This window comes from Protomyctophum bolini, assembly GCF_963924005.1.
Source record: "Protomyctophum bolini genome assembly, chromosome: 19".
Taxonomy (NCBI): Eukaryota; Metazoa; Chordata; class Actinopteri; order Myctophiformes; family Myctophidae; genus Protomyctophum; species Protomyctophum bolini.
The window spans coordinates 24,984,469-25,001,176 of record NC_137880.1 but is presented as its reverse complement, the minus strand read 5'-3'; the positions used below and the strand labels follow the sequence as shown (position 1 = coordinate 25,001,176).

General features: G+C 45.0%; 1 protein-coding gene across 1 annotated transcript in view; it reads right to left on the bottom strand.

Annotated features, from left to right (window-relative positions):
* klhl29 (kelch like family member 29) overlaps nt 1-16,708 on the bottom strand; it is a 297,174-nt gene that overhangs the window by 187,010 nt on the left and 93,456 nt on the right. The window contains exon 3 of the mRNA XM_080791254.1: nt 14,422-14,724. Within this exon, the coding sequence (XP_080647380.1) occupies nt 14,422-14,685 (264 nt within the window). The 5' untranslated portion in view covers nt 14,686-14,724. The remainder of the gene's footprint in view (nt 1-14,421; nt 14,725-16,708) is intronic.

The following is a 16,708-nucleotide window of genomic DNA, read 5'->3' as shown; positions in this document are numbered from 1 at the left end:
AACCTTAAGGTGGTGGCATTCTGAATGTCAACCCCCTCCCCCCCCCCCCCCACATGCAGACCTTTTTAAAATGCCACTGCGCCTTATTCTACAATTGTGAAACAGGACGGACAAAGGGATCGGGGGAGGGGAGAGAGACCAGGAGACAGAAGGGGGGGGGGGGGGGTTGCAAGATAAGAGAGCAGTTTTTTCCGGCTGAAAACCAAATGACATACAGACAGCTAGACTCAGCAGGGAGTTCATTTAACACTTGAAGGGGAATAGGAGGACTAAGTGTGGGCCTTTGAAGGGCTAGGAGCTGATCCGCTCATTTGCTGATGTGCTCAATTACATAGATGGTTGAGCCGCAACCCTGAACTGGAGGGCTGAACTTTTCTGGTTTAACCGAGACCCTTTTGACGGTTGTGTAAGACTAGCCATTTGATATGCAGCCGGCCAAAGGGCCTCGTCTGGCTTTCTAGTTGTGCTTTTATTCATACTTCCGGGGTGTCACGCACACGCACGCACGCACACACACACACACACACACACACACACACACACACACACACACACACACACACACACACACACACACACACACACACACACACACACACACACACACACACACACACACACACACACACACACACACACACACACACACACACACACACACACACACACACACACACACACACACACACACACACACACACACACACACACACACACAGTTCTCGTTCTTTTCGACCAAAACTAAATCCTGAACTTCATGAACTATACATACTGACAATCAAGTGGTCCTGTGTAGTACAATAGTTACTATAGCCTACTTAAAACCAGGGAGTGAGATACCTTGTAAAAGGGATAGCAAAGGTGAGCAATTTATATTATTTTCACATTGCAAATGTTCTAGAGAAGCTGCTGTGTACCGTTGAATCTCAGGTGACGGAACAGAACTTGGATTGATGCGGAGGGTATTCAATAATCAGTAGAGGAACAAGTAAAAGTACAAGGACAAGTATACAGAACCTCTGATGGGGACCGCTGACCCCCTGTGATGAGGAAGTGGAGGGTGATGTGCCGTGACGGAGGGTGTGTGTGTGTGTGTGTGTGTGTATGTTGCATTTGGAGCTCTAAGAAGGAACGGCAAACATCTGCGGAAAATCAAAGGTGACAGGCTGCTTCAAGACGCTTGGGGGGAGGTGTGTCGATGGTGACCGATTGTCACTCTGCGACTTGATGAAATCGTAGATGACAACATCTAGCGTTCCAATCCGACCACGGAACGTGCGTGGCGTTTGTCGCCCTGCTTTGTGTGGCCTGGTGAGATTTCCCCACAGCGTGCCTCTAGGTCTTTAAGAGACGAGGACCGGGAGCGGAGCGTTGTCATCTGTGATCCCTCGGCATCCCATAACAGCTGTCTCCACCATCAGAGTGCGCTTCTGCCGCTATCCTATATTACATCTCTGCCACTCAGCGCCGGAGGATCAGCAATCCAATTTCACACACGCACGCTCAGGAGGCGGCGGGCGAGGCTGACGCAAGGAACGAACGAACGAGAGATCAACGCCTCCACCGCCAAGAGAAGGGAGGGTGTTTGAGGAGGCGAGGCGCGGTAACGAGGTAGAGGCGGGTGGTGAGAGATACGCGGCGGAAACGTTCATTTAAGTCGGAGTGTAAAAATAGGCCCTTCTATTTTTGCACGAGTTGAACACTTGCGGTTTCATAGGTAGATTTTTGGTCGTTTTATATATAAATCGTGTATATATATATAAATTCAAATATTTGCAAAAATGTTCACGATTTTTCCTAAATAGCAGATCTACAAGCTCATAGCGTGCCATAGAGTGAGGCGCTATAGCTTGTACATCAGCTATTCTTCAATGGATTTGATTTTACGTCCGGATACCGCGTCCAGTATAAAACATGGTTAAAGTGGTCGGAATGATTTGTGACGCTGTATTAATACGTACTTTAGCTGGGGACCCCCTGGTACCCCCCAAGGACCCCTGGGGGTCCGCTGACCACACTTTTGTCTTAAAGTCCAAAGAGTAAATTGGGCTAATATAGTTCCACCATGAGGTAGATTGGTGTTATTAGTTTTTCCTCCATGGGGCCTTTGCCTTTGAACCTCTCTAATAAGTGTGGTAACTGTATAACTGTTATGGCTTTGTGGATCAAAACAGTCCACACACATTTGAAAGTGCAATGGACTAATAATTTAAATATCCTTCAAAATATAAACATATCACTTAGATAAATATAAGCACATGATTCCTGATGTAGCCGGTCAATTTATCATTTGGGGGCAGAAGCACAGCAATAAATACATAAGTAAGTGCAATTACAATAGTATGTGGTTGCCTATGGCTACCACAGCAATGATGATGACAAGAGAGAGACACAGAAGAGAACGAGAGAGAAATAAAGGCTAAAGATGATAGCAAAAAGTGGGAGTAGCAGTCTCTCACACTGGGATACTTTCATCATTTCAGCCACTGCAGAGCGACGGAGGAAAGCAATCATTTTCCAACATGAGAGAAAGAGAGAGAGAGAGATAAAGGGGGGAAATTTTCAACCCTTTATCTCTTTCTCGAATTGGTGAAAAAAAACAAGAAGAAAGGGACAACAGCGAGCATGTGAGCTCATGCCCTCTCAGATCCACTGTAAATACACCTTTGTTTGCCCAGTGACGCCAATCAGGCTGAGCCCAGCAAGACAAAGATCCCAGTGTTGCACGTCGGGAGCAGATGTACAGTATTGAATAACAGCAGCGTTCGCCCGTCCTTTCAAAATTGCGCGCTCTCAAAGTGCACCGTCATTGTGAACACGAGCGGCAGAAGGGAGAGGAGCCCGCGTCTCTCCTTTCAATAAACAAGAGGAGATCCGAGTGTGATATCGTATGACCGCGCTTATTAGATTGGACCGCCAGGCCGTCTCATTGGAGCCAGGCTCGCCGTAGAGGGAGCCGGGGTGGTGTGATCTGATGGGATGTGGGTACGGTGTGGTGTGTGGAGCGCTGGTGTCCATTGCCTCCCACTCATTGCAGCAGAGCACAGAGGAGAGAGCAGGCACTCTTATCCCAGATCTCTGCCAGAAACACGCATGGAGTCCTTTGTAAGGCCACGCAGAAGCCAGTACAACCTCACCACCACACTGCCAGGAACCTGCATGGGCACATATTTTGGGTACGTTTCTGGTTACAGAACAAAACCCGACCCCCCCACCTCTGTTCTTTTTTCTTTTCTTGCTCTCAAACAGATTAAATCTGAGCTTTGCTTAAGCCAGGATGCCTAAACAGGGAGGGAGGAATACGGGGAGTCTTGGCTGGGTTGCAGGGGTATAGTGGGGGTTAGAAGACCAATTGTCAGATGGACAGGTGCAGCACTCACTCCAGCATCGATTCAAAAGGTCACCCGAGTTACTGGCCCCGTAGACAGGAACATGCACACAGGGGGCTTGTATGTACATGATTTGGATCAGACGAACCCCAATTATGGAACATCCTGTCACAGAGAGACACAGAGAGAGGCACAAACTGCAAAACACGATGGATGCCTTGACCTTTGACTGAAATCGTCTTGCGTTTCACATCCGCCAAGGGCTTTCCAGACACATTTTCTTTCATATTTTCTGTCGGCAGAGTCCCCACTGTGCGACAAAGGTATGAGACTTTGGATAAATCTGCGTAGAGATGATGTATGATTTCCATTTTCCAACCGTGTCATTTAAAATATAGGTTAAAAACAGCTCTGACAGATTCCGTTTACCAGCGCATTTCCTCTGACAGTTCAACAGCGTGCTGCACCATGACAGAGGTGCACTCTCTCCCTCCTTTTCCGACCGTTTCTCTATTATTCTCTCTCTCACACACACACACACACACACACACACACACACACACACACACATACACACACACACGCACACGCGCACACATTGTCACTCTCTCGGACTCCCTATGTCCCTGATTAGCATCACTCCTGCATGGACCCTGTCTGATTGGTAGTGGAAAAGCGTAATTCTCCCCACATGGTGCAGAGTGTTCCAGCCCCTGGTGCGTTTGCCCTTCATAAACACACCATCGCTGCTTCTCGTTAACACGCCAAACTTTCCATGTCTCATCATCTTAAAGGAAAGAAAGAGTGGGGGAAAAAACTCTGCTAAATGACTGTTCAATCAGCATGAGCTCCCTTAAGGCCCCGCTGATTTTCATTACTCCATTGTGGAGATCTGACACAGGATCTGTTTGTACATAAACGGCATCGCAGCCATGTTTGCTTTTGAGAAAACAGATGATACGGACTTAATGTATGACTAATTGAAACACTGGGGTGCAGACAATATCCTCAGTGCTCTATTCCAGAGCGGTCACAAGCAACAAAAGCACATTATACATATATATCATGTACAGTATATACAGTACACACAATATATATCACAGGTGCTCTTGTTTTACAAGGCAAGCTAAATTATGCTAGCGACATGACACACGAAATTCCATGGAAACTTCAGGCATATGGCGCCAGAATGTAGCATACTATTTTCCCAGAGAGGAAAGATCCAATAAGGAGAAGCAAAAGGGAAGTGACAGTTTTAATAGCAACATTTATAACGCATGCCGGCAGGTTCCTTCACACACGGTGAGAGCCATAGCGTTATCTAGACAGACACGTTGACCGGATGGACTGCTGAAGAGGTTATGATCTAGTACTGTAGATACACTGCTCCATCCACACACTCACACGCACACACACACACACACACACACACACACACAAACACACACACACACACACACACACACACAGCTAAGGCAAATTCGGTCAGTCAGCCCTGTTTTCATTTCCTTCTGCTTGATCGAAAATGAAAACTACCAGTGTTCGCATTTTTCAAGACAAATCTGGAAGTTATTGGTAACTGGTTCTGCATGCACACTGGGCGATCACAGAGGTATCACTATCACGTTAACTCAACCAGAGTATTGAACAACAGCCTTATTTCACCGTCACTTTGTTCAATCATTCATTATGCATGAAGCTTTGCATGCACTAGTCCCAGTATGTCAAGGAAGAACCTCTACCCCAAAAAGAATAAATTGGTGCTATAACATTGTCCGTTGACAATACAAAAAATCACACCTGTGTGAAGTGAGTGGTGCAACTGGGTCCCTGGGGAGTCCCTGGAAGTTCCAGACCTACAGGGTCACGGCCAGGGTGCCGGCCCGGTCCTGGCAAGAGGCCCCACGTCAGAAACAGTAGATAAATGAGAGTTACCGTGTGGGGGTCCCTCTACTGTACCCACTACTGTACTATACTGTCACTGTACTATACTGGCACACCCGAATTCATCATACTGTATACAGTTAATATGTGCGTGTGTGTTTGTTAGGTTGCGCACAGGTGGTGAAAAACAGCACACACACACACACACACACACACACACACACACACACACACACACACACACACACACACACACACACACACACACACACACACACACACACACACACACACACACACACACACACACACACACACACACACACACACACACACACACACACACACACACACACACACACAGCTTTCATCTGCAGGAATTCGAAATTTTTTGAGACAAAATCTAGTGAGATAAATAGATTCTTGACTGACCTTTGAAGATGCTATCAGGTTTGACACAATCTGCATGGGAATGGTAAATCAAACTTCAAGGCAATGCCGGTAAAAAAAACCTTTAAAAAAACATAACATAACAGTGAATAGTATTTCTCTGCTATCATTAATATTTAACATATCTGAGAAATCATCTGCAATCCATCCAGAATTCCCCTGCATCTTTGCTGTGAATACAAATGGCAGGCCTGTCTGTGACAAAATAACTGAAACTTTACCCTTCTGCTCCCCAGAAAATAAATAAAATGTAGCTTTGAAAGCACATCTTTCCTGGTTCCCGGTATTTAAAGAGGGAAGTGTACAGTACAGTACTCGAGTAATTGACATTCATTTTGTAAGCATTTTTGTATATTGCAGGAGATATTAAAATGGTAAATGGCGTATTTCTATAGAGTCTTTCTCCATAGCGCTTTACTTTATGCATTACATTCACCCATGCGCTCACACACAATCACACACTGATGCCAGAGGGAACCATGCAAGGCACCAACCTACTCCCTGGGAGCTGTTGGAGGTTAAGTGTCATGCTCAAGGACACTTTGACACGCAGCCAGGGGGAGAGGGGTCTATGGAGGATCGAGTCTCAAAAGCACATTTCCAGTGAGTTAAACGGTGACTTACTTTATTTTTTCACTGACTTACTTTACAGTAGGTACTTTATTGTCATTCCTTAAATCGAGTATACAGTAGTATACTGTGTATATTTGTATAAAATATGTATTATTTTCGTTAACAGTTCATAAATTGTTACAATAATACAATTGGTCCAATATTTCTCATGAGAAATGGAACCATTTCCCCCTAAAGTACAGAGGAGGGCCACTAATTCATACAATAGGCTCAACAAGGGCTCATAATAACACACACAAGGCACAATACTGTAATTAAATATCAAACACCCCATGCTGTGGGTTTCCACTAACAGAATGTACATATATGTACGTTTACACCAAGACAGGCTGTATTGCTTGTGCTATATTCACTACAAGCTTTGAGTCAATAGATTTTTCTTCCCGCAAGGTTGGGAATGCTGTTGGCTGTTGCCATAAGGGAGCTGGCTTTTATTTGAGACCCCATGGAGTGTCTGTCTGCTTTGAAAATGTAAAGTTTCATCTTATCTGGATGATAAAGTTCCCCCATTTGATAGAACAATTCTAGCTTGCTGCCTTTGCAATTTGAGACTAGAAAACACACACACACACACACACACACACACACACACACACTCCCCCTCACTCTTTCTGTCTCCCTACTCCTGTTTCCCAGAGCGTGCGCCTACTAAAACTTTAATCATCTCATATTCAATAGGTTCCACTGACTGAAACCTCGGAGGCAAGGTTATCATCATTTTCATAAGGATTTTCCCTGCTCTCCTGGCCTTAACCTTGAAAAAGATTCAATGATTTTATCATTCATAAAAGGTTTCTATGGGATTTTGTTACTGCAAGTCTGAGATTTTGCATCAGTGTGGATAGAAATTAAGGCCCTGAAGAATACAAGTCAGTGGTGTAAAGTATAGTAAGATCTTGAGCTAATTGCATTTTGCTTATTTATTATTTACATTTTCTGCTTTGTTCGTGCACTCAAGACAAATGCTGTACTTTTTACTGATTCCACCAATGAATCTCAATTGAGGCACATGATTTTGTACTACTGCATTGTCTTTGCAGATGTTTGAGAGTGAGACTAATGAAATAATAGAATACTCATAATTAAACTTGCTGGGCTATGCAATGCTGATATTGGTCATTCAGCTACAACAGAGTCTGGGAGCACTAGTATACACAGGGACGTCGATACGGTCAGTGCCTTCACCTGGACTCAGAAAAGTCATTCTGTAGGCAGAGAGAGGTTTTTGTGAACTTGCCTTCTCATTGGATTTAGTTAGAGGCAGGCCAGGAGCCCTGCTGTTCTCTGGATGCTGTGTTGCATCAGTCACAGCACGGGACCCGCTTCCACGCCTGGGCTGACTGACCTGGCTGCGATCAATAACAGACAAGCCATATTGTGCCATTTTACTTTGCCTTGCAACGAGGCCTATTGATGAGCTCGGTCATGTCGATACAGTGCTACCGTACCGAGTTTCTCATAAATTAGCTTACCACAGTATGTGCCGAAGGACAATTTAGAAGGGTAAAACAAGTAAAAGTTAAACAAGACTAAGAACATAAAACCCTGCTAGCGGCCCATAGAGGCTGTGCTATTTCTTGAACAGACTGACATTGCCATACGGCACCTAGACTCACATGCTCTCACTAGTGGGACTAATAATGAAGAGAAAATGCTAATATTAAATTATAATGGGGACAACGGGGGTTATATATTGCAGTATAATCACTGAAGGGGGACGCTAAAGGAAAGGCCATGGGGTTAGCAAAAGCAGCAGGGTCAATCCTGTTGCAGTATCTGCCTATTATCTTGTTTGGCCATGCGGACACTCAAATGGTTAAAGGTTTACCCTCTGGGAAACATGATTGACGGTAAGTGTCATAGCAATTCCCCCATTCAAGTTGGAGATATATCTTTTGTGCAAATTGACATTTTGGGAAAACCACATGCAGTCACCAACAACAGTACGGTTCATACTCCATGGAGCATCGAGGTGCTCAGAAAGGTTCTATGGCAATCTATTCAGTTTTCGAGATATCTTGTTGGGGGTAAAGTGTTGGATGGACCGACGGACTTGAACCAACACCACTAGCACGACTAAAAATAACACAGAAAGTGAGGAAGTGCAAAGCTTTTAAAAATGCAAATGTCAACATCACTATAGGGATTCTCTACCATGCACACCATGCTATCCTCATCTGTACTTTTAACCTCTAAATGTATCAGCCACCAATTATTCCATGCTTTACACTATAGTGTATACTGAGCTGTCATGAATACAAATGTGGCGGATTCTGTAAAGGTTGCTGAGTTTGCTATTAATTAGGGAATGCAACAACTTTTACAGTATCCAATTTCAAACGTTTTGCACCCAAGGCACACCCAAGTCAAAATCTCAATATCTTGAACAAGTGTTCTCTTATCACTCACGTAAACATTTATTTTCAGTTACTAATAATGCCCAAATCTTACAAACAACTATTGCTCATGCAATATCTATCAAGAGAATAATTCAAGAATTGATTTAAAACTTTACATCATGCCACAACCAGCAACAAAACCAAAACTAACCACTTGTATTCTGAGCTTTTCATATTGCACTGCACTGGCAGTGTTTACGTCCTTTGTACAAAGTGTTCTTGTACTTTTGTTTAGGGACATAAGTAAATATGTCGTTGTGAAAAGTCTTGTGTGAAACCAGAATGACCCAAATGTATTTGCAAATAGAACTGCAAATACACCAGATGTCATTACTCATTATAATTGACATGAACAGCAGAAAGGTTTTTCTATTGGAAGTTGGCTGTGCTTTTGATTCAAGGTTAGAAGAATCTTTCCTTACTAAACAAGTAAAATATCAACCATTAGTACAAGCCATTATACACAGTGGTGTCATGCTCGTAGAACGCAGTACCACGCCATGGTACCATTACTTTTTCGACGTACACGTGCAGGGACGGAACAAAACGATGCATGTGCGTACACGCTAGAACGCAACGCGTCCCCCTACATTCAAGAGAAGACTCACCTAATCAACCTCGTGTCACCAGACTTTCCAAGACGCACAAAGTACCCAGTGATCTAGGTTTACTGCCCCTAGACATGGCCTGCGAGACATGGCCAAAGCAAAAACGTTGAGAACCCCTGATATAGAGTACTATACGTAACAATAATCATGACTAATGTATGGTTATATATCACACAATCCCATGGCACACATGGGCTTGTCTCATGTTACACCAGTGTGCCTTCTGCCTTGGCACACCGTTTGGCAACCACTGCTCTAACTTGTACCCCATCTCATGAATATGCAATTCTCATGTGCAACGCTGATAGCCGGGGAAATTATGCGTCGACAGGTTTGAGATAAATGGGAAGAGAAAATTGGGTTTGAATTTCTGCTATTAGAAAAATGATTGGCTTGTCGGTAGCACATGATAGACAAGATGAAATGTTGTCATTCATGCATGATTATATTTCACATTCATATCAAAGACGAAGGTGGAGTAGCAGCCCCAACATTAGGCTACATAAAACTGGCAAGATGGGACAGGTATGGTTAGTCTTAGATTTACAGAAAGCTTTGTCTTGTCTTTGGGTAAAGATCATAATGCTGCCATACGTATTTAGCTTGACACAATTTGGCATGGCACTAGGTGATACTGTACACATTAAGCTTTACATTAGCTACAGTACACTGTAACATTCTGTGTCAATTTAAAATAAGGCACATTTTTACAGTTAAGATTAAGTCAAGATTTTACAATACAGTGGGTTTAAAAAACAAAAATAGCACTATACTGTAAAAGTTAGAGTGGCTATTTTGTGTGTATAATTAGTAGGTAGTTAAGTATTGTAATTGGTTATTCTTGTGCACACCAAATGCATATCATATCACAATGTGAGATCCGCACACCCTTAAAATCTCCCAAAATAATGAATTAATAACAGAGCGGACAAAGAAACAACGTTTCGGCCTAACCAGGCCTTCGTCAGGTATCTGTACATATGCCCTTTGAGATATTTGACTGGTAATATTTCTAATTATAACTGTATTGACTTGTCAGTTGTACCCGGGGTGTAAACTCCTCAATGGAAGAGCGTGAAGGGACAACATCTCCAGCCATGGCACATGTGCATATTGGATTATCATACTCTACCATTATACAGATTGGTTAAGAGAACATTATTATTTTATAAAAACTTTATACATTTTGTATAAGGGATTGGGGTGGCCTTTTCTGTTGCCATCTCGTTAATGATTAATTACGCACCATAATAACCATAATAACCCCAGTAGCTCCCAGCACTCCATATTTACAGAAAATGGTGAAGTAAAGGGAAACACACAGTGAACAGAGGTGCTGAAAAGGTTAAGCATATTAATCAGTAGAAGAGGGATTTGCCCTCTCTAACTAGGGCATTAGAACGCCGACCAAAAATACCCACATGTATCAATGGGATATATCCACGCAGAGGAGCATTCTGTGGAATATTAATATAAATATTAGCAGCTGAAAGGATCCACTGTTAAGACTCCAGTGAAATCTCCCACAAACACCCACAGGCGGTAAAGTATCTGCAAGTATGCAAACATTTATTCCAGCCACTATACACACAGGCCAATTATTGCATACTAAAAGTCTTTCCCAGGTATAAACTGTCCACTTCAGCCCTCCCTCCCTCCCTCCACCCACACATCCATCCGCACACCACACCACCACCACTCTTCACACGTCCAATTGCTTGATGAATCTCTGCAAACGAACCGAACTAGTGTCGCTATCCGGCGACCCAAATAAGCCTGATTGCTGTGATTTCTCTTTTGCTAAAATTCACAGCCCATCAGAGTGGCCTTAAATAACTATTCATCAGCAGGGCACAGAAATAGCTGCAGCCCAGCCATCATCAGCGCAGTGCAGAATTAATCTACACATGCAGTGATAAGGCCGATAACACAGCCGCCATGATAAAATGATAACACATTGAGAAAAAGATAATTACAAAAAAAGGCCTAGCAGGCGTAAATAAAGTGTGACTTTAATTTAAGTCCGGCCCAGTGTTGCGTGCCACTGGCCCTACATCGGCATGGACCAAAGCGGCAGATGGTGCTTTTCCACTCTCAGCACACACACGGCGTCGCACGCACGCACGCACGCACGCACGCAGAACACACAAGGGTTTCCGTTTGTGCCGGTCCACGTGGACACAAACGGGAGTATGGCAAAATATTATCTGTTTATTGAGCTTAACCGCTTTCAACCTGGCATGCATGCAGTTAAAAAAATTATAAGTTGTTGTTTTAAATAAAATAGCAGATCTACAAGCTCACAACACATTGCAATGATTGAAAAGATTATTGCACCAGTTTCATAACACAATTTACTGACTTATGGCAGTATTGAAAAGCATTTCAAAATACTACGGTATAATGGCAATTAAATATCACCCAAGCCTAGTATGCAAAAACACACGCAGGTACAAAAGGCCTGTCTGCTGCGCGGATGTATCTAGCTGCTGGAATAGCACAATCTCCTGATCTCCTGATCTCCTGGGGTCTGATGACTGAAGCCATCGTGTTTTTGAGGAAGGTCTCCCAACAGCGGAGATCAATAACGGACTGTCAGCTTTTTAGCTCGGCTACGGGCTGAGCTGGGACACCAGAGAGAGAGAGATGTATCCCTCCATCAGACTCCTGTGACCCCAACCACTTTGATCGAAGATAACACACAGAGCGAGAGAGAGAGAGAGAGAGAGAGACAGAGAGAGACAGAGAGACAGATAGAGGCTAAGAGAAAGACAGACAGAGGTAGAGCTCGATGCAAAGAGATGGAATTGAAAGGACAGAACCTCACACGGAAATGGAGAGAGATACAGACAGAGAGAGAGAGAGAGAGAGAGAGAGAGAGAGAAACAAAAAGAGTCAAAGACAGACACATTCAACTAGGAAGAGAGACTACTAAGAGAGATGGAAAAAGAGTCTCTTGCCATGTTAGCCGGCTCTTGAGAGGCCTGTATCTCTTCCAGAACATGATTAAAGCAGAAGCCAGGCAGGCTCTGGGTATTTCCCTTCTTAAACGACGCTGCCGTCGGGGCTCCAACGTCCGCCTCACAAAGGAGTGTCAAAGGCAGAAGACAAAGCGGCGAGTAGGTAAAGCCCTGACTAAAGCTTAAAGACAGCACTGGCATCTAGGGAGGGATCTGCATAATGTCGGCACATGATAGCCGCCGTGCACACTCACAGGCACGTTAACGTGTGTGTGTGTGTGTGTGTGTGTGTGCACAACAGCATATATGCATGCATTTTGTATCGACGAGTGGGACCGGTGGGTGATGCTCGACGTATACAAGCCCTGCTATACTGAGGACTCCTAATTGCCCTGGCAGCCATTGAATGATGACAATAGCCACAGTGGGAGCCGGTGAGAGACGTTGCCCGGATGTATGTAATTATTCAGCCGCTACAAAGGCAGGGGCCGACATGCTGCCAGATGAGATTTACTGTGTCTGTGGTCAGCCGCTGCATTCAGCAGGACGTCTAATGATGCGCACTTAGGGGGCTAAATTACCACACCATTGTTTACCTCTTTCTCTGACTCTGGCCGAGAGGCTGGAGTGCGGGCCCCGGCGAGAGTAAAGACAGATTTATAATTGGTTGTGCGGCAGTGTCACACACCAAAAAATAGGTAATCAATAAGCTCAGAAAATTGCTGATCTACGTACAAGCTTGCGAGTTTGTGAAATCGGCCGCTTTGGCGCTTTCGGTGCACAACACCACAGTACAACCAAGTACAACTCCGGATTAAGGAGTGAGGAGGTGCACGGTGTAGACAGAAGAGTGATGGGGGGTGGGATAGGGAGGAGAGGGTAGGGCGGTTGGATGAGGTCCTGAAGGGCTCCTGTTCAAGTTCAAAATTAAACCGCATGATCTGATAGTGAGGAGGAGGAGTGCTGAAAGAAGATGAATGGTATCCATGGATGCGGGGGAGAGGCCAAGATGTCGAGCTCTCTCCCTCTTCACTGTAAATCCCTTGGTGAGGGGGTGGCGAGCGCACGCGGACGCACACGCACACACACACGCGCGCACGTGCACGTGCAGTATACACTGGTGGACGGGTTTCTGAACTGCCCACAGCCCTCCTATGAGACACAGACTGAGTAGAAAAGAATTGTGGTATTTTATCATGAACATTAATGAGGACCAATTATATGAAGATAAGTTGAAAAGTGGTGAAGTGGTCCTTTAACGCTGTGTATTTATTTTGTGTGGTCTAAACGCAGAACATAGAAGAAAAACAGGACCAAAGGAGCATATATCCCAGAATAGATGTGGGTGTATTAAATGATGCAGTTAACTTTTCGTTTCCACTCTGAAACATTGAGATATTGTCTTTGGAGACGCACCTGCTCGTGCACAGCCACTGAGCCTTAATCACCTGAGTGAAGACCAACCTTGGCCGCTGTCTGGGGTCGTTTACATAATGATATGAGAAAATTAGCAGGGAGGAGGCAAGGGGAGGACAAGCCTGCCGTTTGGCAGGACACAGGAATAAATATGGAGGTAAACGGGTTGGCACGAGTGGAGGCGTTGGAGAGAGAGAGAGAGAGAGAGAGAGAGAGAGAGAGAGAGAGAGAGAGAGATGGAGAGAGAGAGAGAGAGAGAGAGAGAGAGAGAGAAAGAGAGCGAGAGAGAGAGAGAGAGAGAGAGGAGAGAATGTGGCAGAACAGGAGTGAACGAGCAGGGTTACGAACGGCAGAAGGCAGAAAGCGAACAAAGTCAGAGCAGAAGGAGTTGGAGAGACGCGACAGATGAGCGGAGAGTTGGAGAGTACAGAGCACAGTTGGAGCAAGTTTGGAAAGCAGAGCTGGAAGATGGTGAAAGAGACAGCGAGAGCGAGAGAGAGAGAGATAGGGAGAGAGACAAAGAAAGCGAGAGGACAGTTGGAAAGCCTCAAAAAGCGTGGGCGTCTGGGCGAAGGTTGGAGATTAGGGCCAGCTGGATTGCAGAGAAAAAACCTGATGGAACACGAGAGGGACTGAAAAAAAGGAGGAAAGTGGGCAGCTTGACAAAAATAGGAGGCCAGAGAGGAGAGAGAGGTTTTCCCGGAGTAGCGAGAGAGGAAGGCGGTCATCCAACGACCCTTACCTTGGCTGAGGCTGTGGCGACCGATCCCACTGGCGCGCCTCGCTTGGCCACCATGTCGCCGCTCGACGTCGTCGCGGCAACGGTGACCGGCGTGGGGAGGAGGGAGGGGATGACGGGGAGAGGGAGGAGCCCCGGGCGGTTGTTGCCGTTGACGACGACCGCGCCGCAACTGTGAGCGCCATTGTGGAGGCCGGAGGGGCGCACGTCTCTGCGCTCCCACGGGCCCCGGTAGTCCCTCTCAAAGCGGTGGTGGTGGCGTGACATCACTTCCCCTTTCTCTCAGAGGGAACGACGGGGACCGGCCTGCGGGGAGGGAAGAAGGCAGAATAGGTCAGCTTCAAGGCTGAAGAGAAAAAGGAAACGCTTCGGGGCTAAACCCGGGAAAACGCACTAAATCATATCACTAAAACATTCAGTGTTGCTGATGATTCAGAGGCAGACTGAGAGGTGTCCTCATCTCTCCTCTCCTCACCTTCCCGTCACTCCCACCAAACCCCCCCCACTGGCGGTGCACACGGCACAAAACAAACGCTTTCAAAATAACCCACTTGTAATGGAGAATCAATCTATAATGTGGGAGGTGACCAAGTCCTGGAGACACACAAACTGTCAATTCACAAACACTAATGCATGTGTGTCCGAGTGTGAGAGAGACCGATACAGAGCTAGAAAGAGAAATACAAGATAGCAAAAGTGAGGGAGGGAGTAGGGGGGTAGATAGAGAGACAGACAGACAGACAGGGATGAATATATAGATGGGCTAGCAGGAAGACGGGGAGAGAGGAAGCGTGTTGTCATGAAGGTGTGAATGTTCTCAGCATCTGCTCCCACAGAGCCCAGCTGACACAGAAAACACAGTGGCTCATTTGTTGCCTTTAATTCCCAATTTCCCAGTTGTTAACGAAGGCTCAGATGAAGACGAGGATGAGGACGATAGAGCCGAGTGCCGCTGTGCAGGTCTATAAAAACAACAGCAACAACAAACACTCATCAATGCCAACGCCACGAGGGGCTAAACCGAGTTCGGCATTCGGTTAAGACGATATGGCTGGGTTGGAAAATAAACAGCAACAATAACCACAATCAGAGGCCTGTCCTACAAAGCAGGATTTGTGGTTAGCAAGGTATAGGTTCAACCCTGGTTGCTATTTGTACCTAGTGGGTATGGCTACATTTGATCATAATATATAAGAGCTGTCTATTGACCAATCGGTTCTGTTGGAAACTAAATGGCATCGCCGTTCAAAGAAGATCCCATGGATCTGGGTGCCTGATGATTTGTTTATGAGAGGTATAGATTCTCATCTCGAGTGAGTTATTCTGTGAGATTCTCGAGTTGTGAACTGTGGGCTGCAAGCAGTATCAAAACCATAGCATTGAGCTTTTATACTACCAGGGGTCAGCAACCGTTTTCTTGATAGTCATTATGCCATACCATAACATTAAGTTTAATTATTACCATGTCAAAATTAAATATTTCCAACAGATTTTGATTGTCCATGGCCCTGCTTTAAAACAGGCCTGCAAATCCACCTTTCAGCAGGACATCGGGAGAGAAAATGATTGATTTTGATCAAATATAGACTAACGTGCAGGATGTCATTTAGATATACATAGACGTGAGGGGACTTCATTTAACTGACTATACTAATATTTTGCTCCCAAGTCTGTTATACACCACCGGGTTGCAGCTGAATGATTATGGCTATAATCATTATACACGCCCTACGAATAAATCTACAGGAAGCAACAGATTAATCTAGTGGAAAAGCAAATGTAATTATAGTCAGATCTACTCGTGCCCTAATGATGGAGCAGTGACACAAAGTTAGCGATTCTTTTTGCCAGCTGATGACAGCCGTGTTGGTCTGGATTATGTGTTTAAGTTGTTTGCATTTGTCTGATATTACAGTTTGCTCTCCATTTGTGAACTATGCCACTCTGCTGCCATGTAGATTTGTCCATGTTTGCCTATGGTCATACGCTGCAAACAGCATCCCCTTTTATGTGAACGAGATATAAATATAGTTCAAAATCATGAGACCACTAGGCGTGATGAGATTGTGGTTCTTATGGTTAGTGAAGACAGATAACGGAACTTGCTTCATAGCACAGCTCTCTGGAGTAAGTTCACTCTCCAGTTACAGTATATTTAGTCTACAAAACCACAGGCTCATTCATCAGAATAGATAAATACCCTTTGCAATTACGCCTCGTCTCAAACTCCTAACGACTTAATGCTTAATTCAATCACAATGCCCTTGAAGTGCCGAGGGCCCTTACCTTC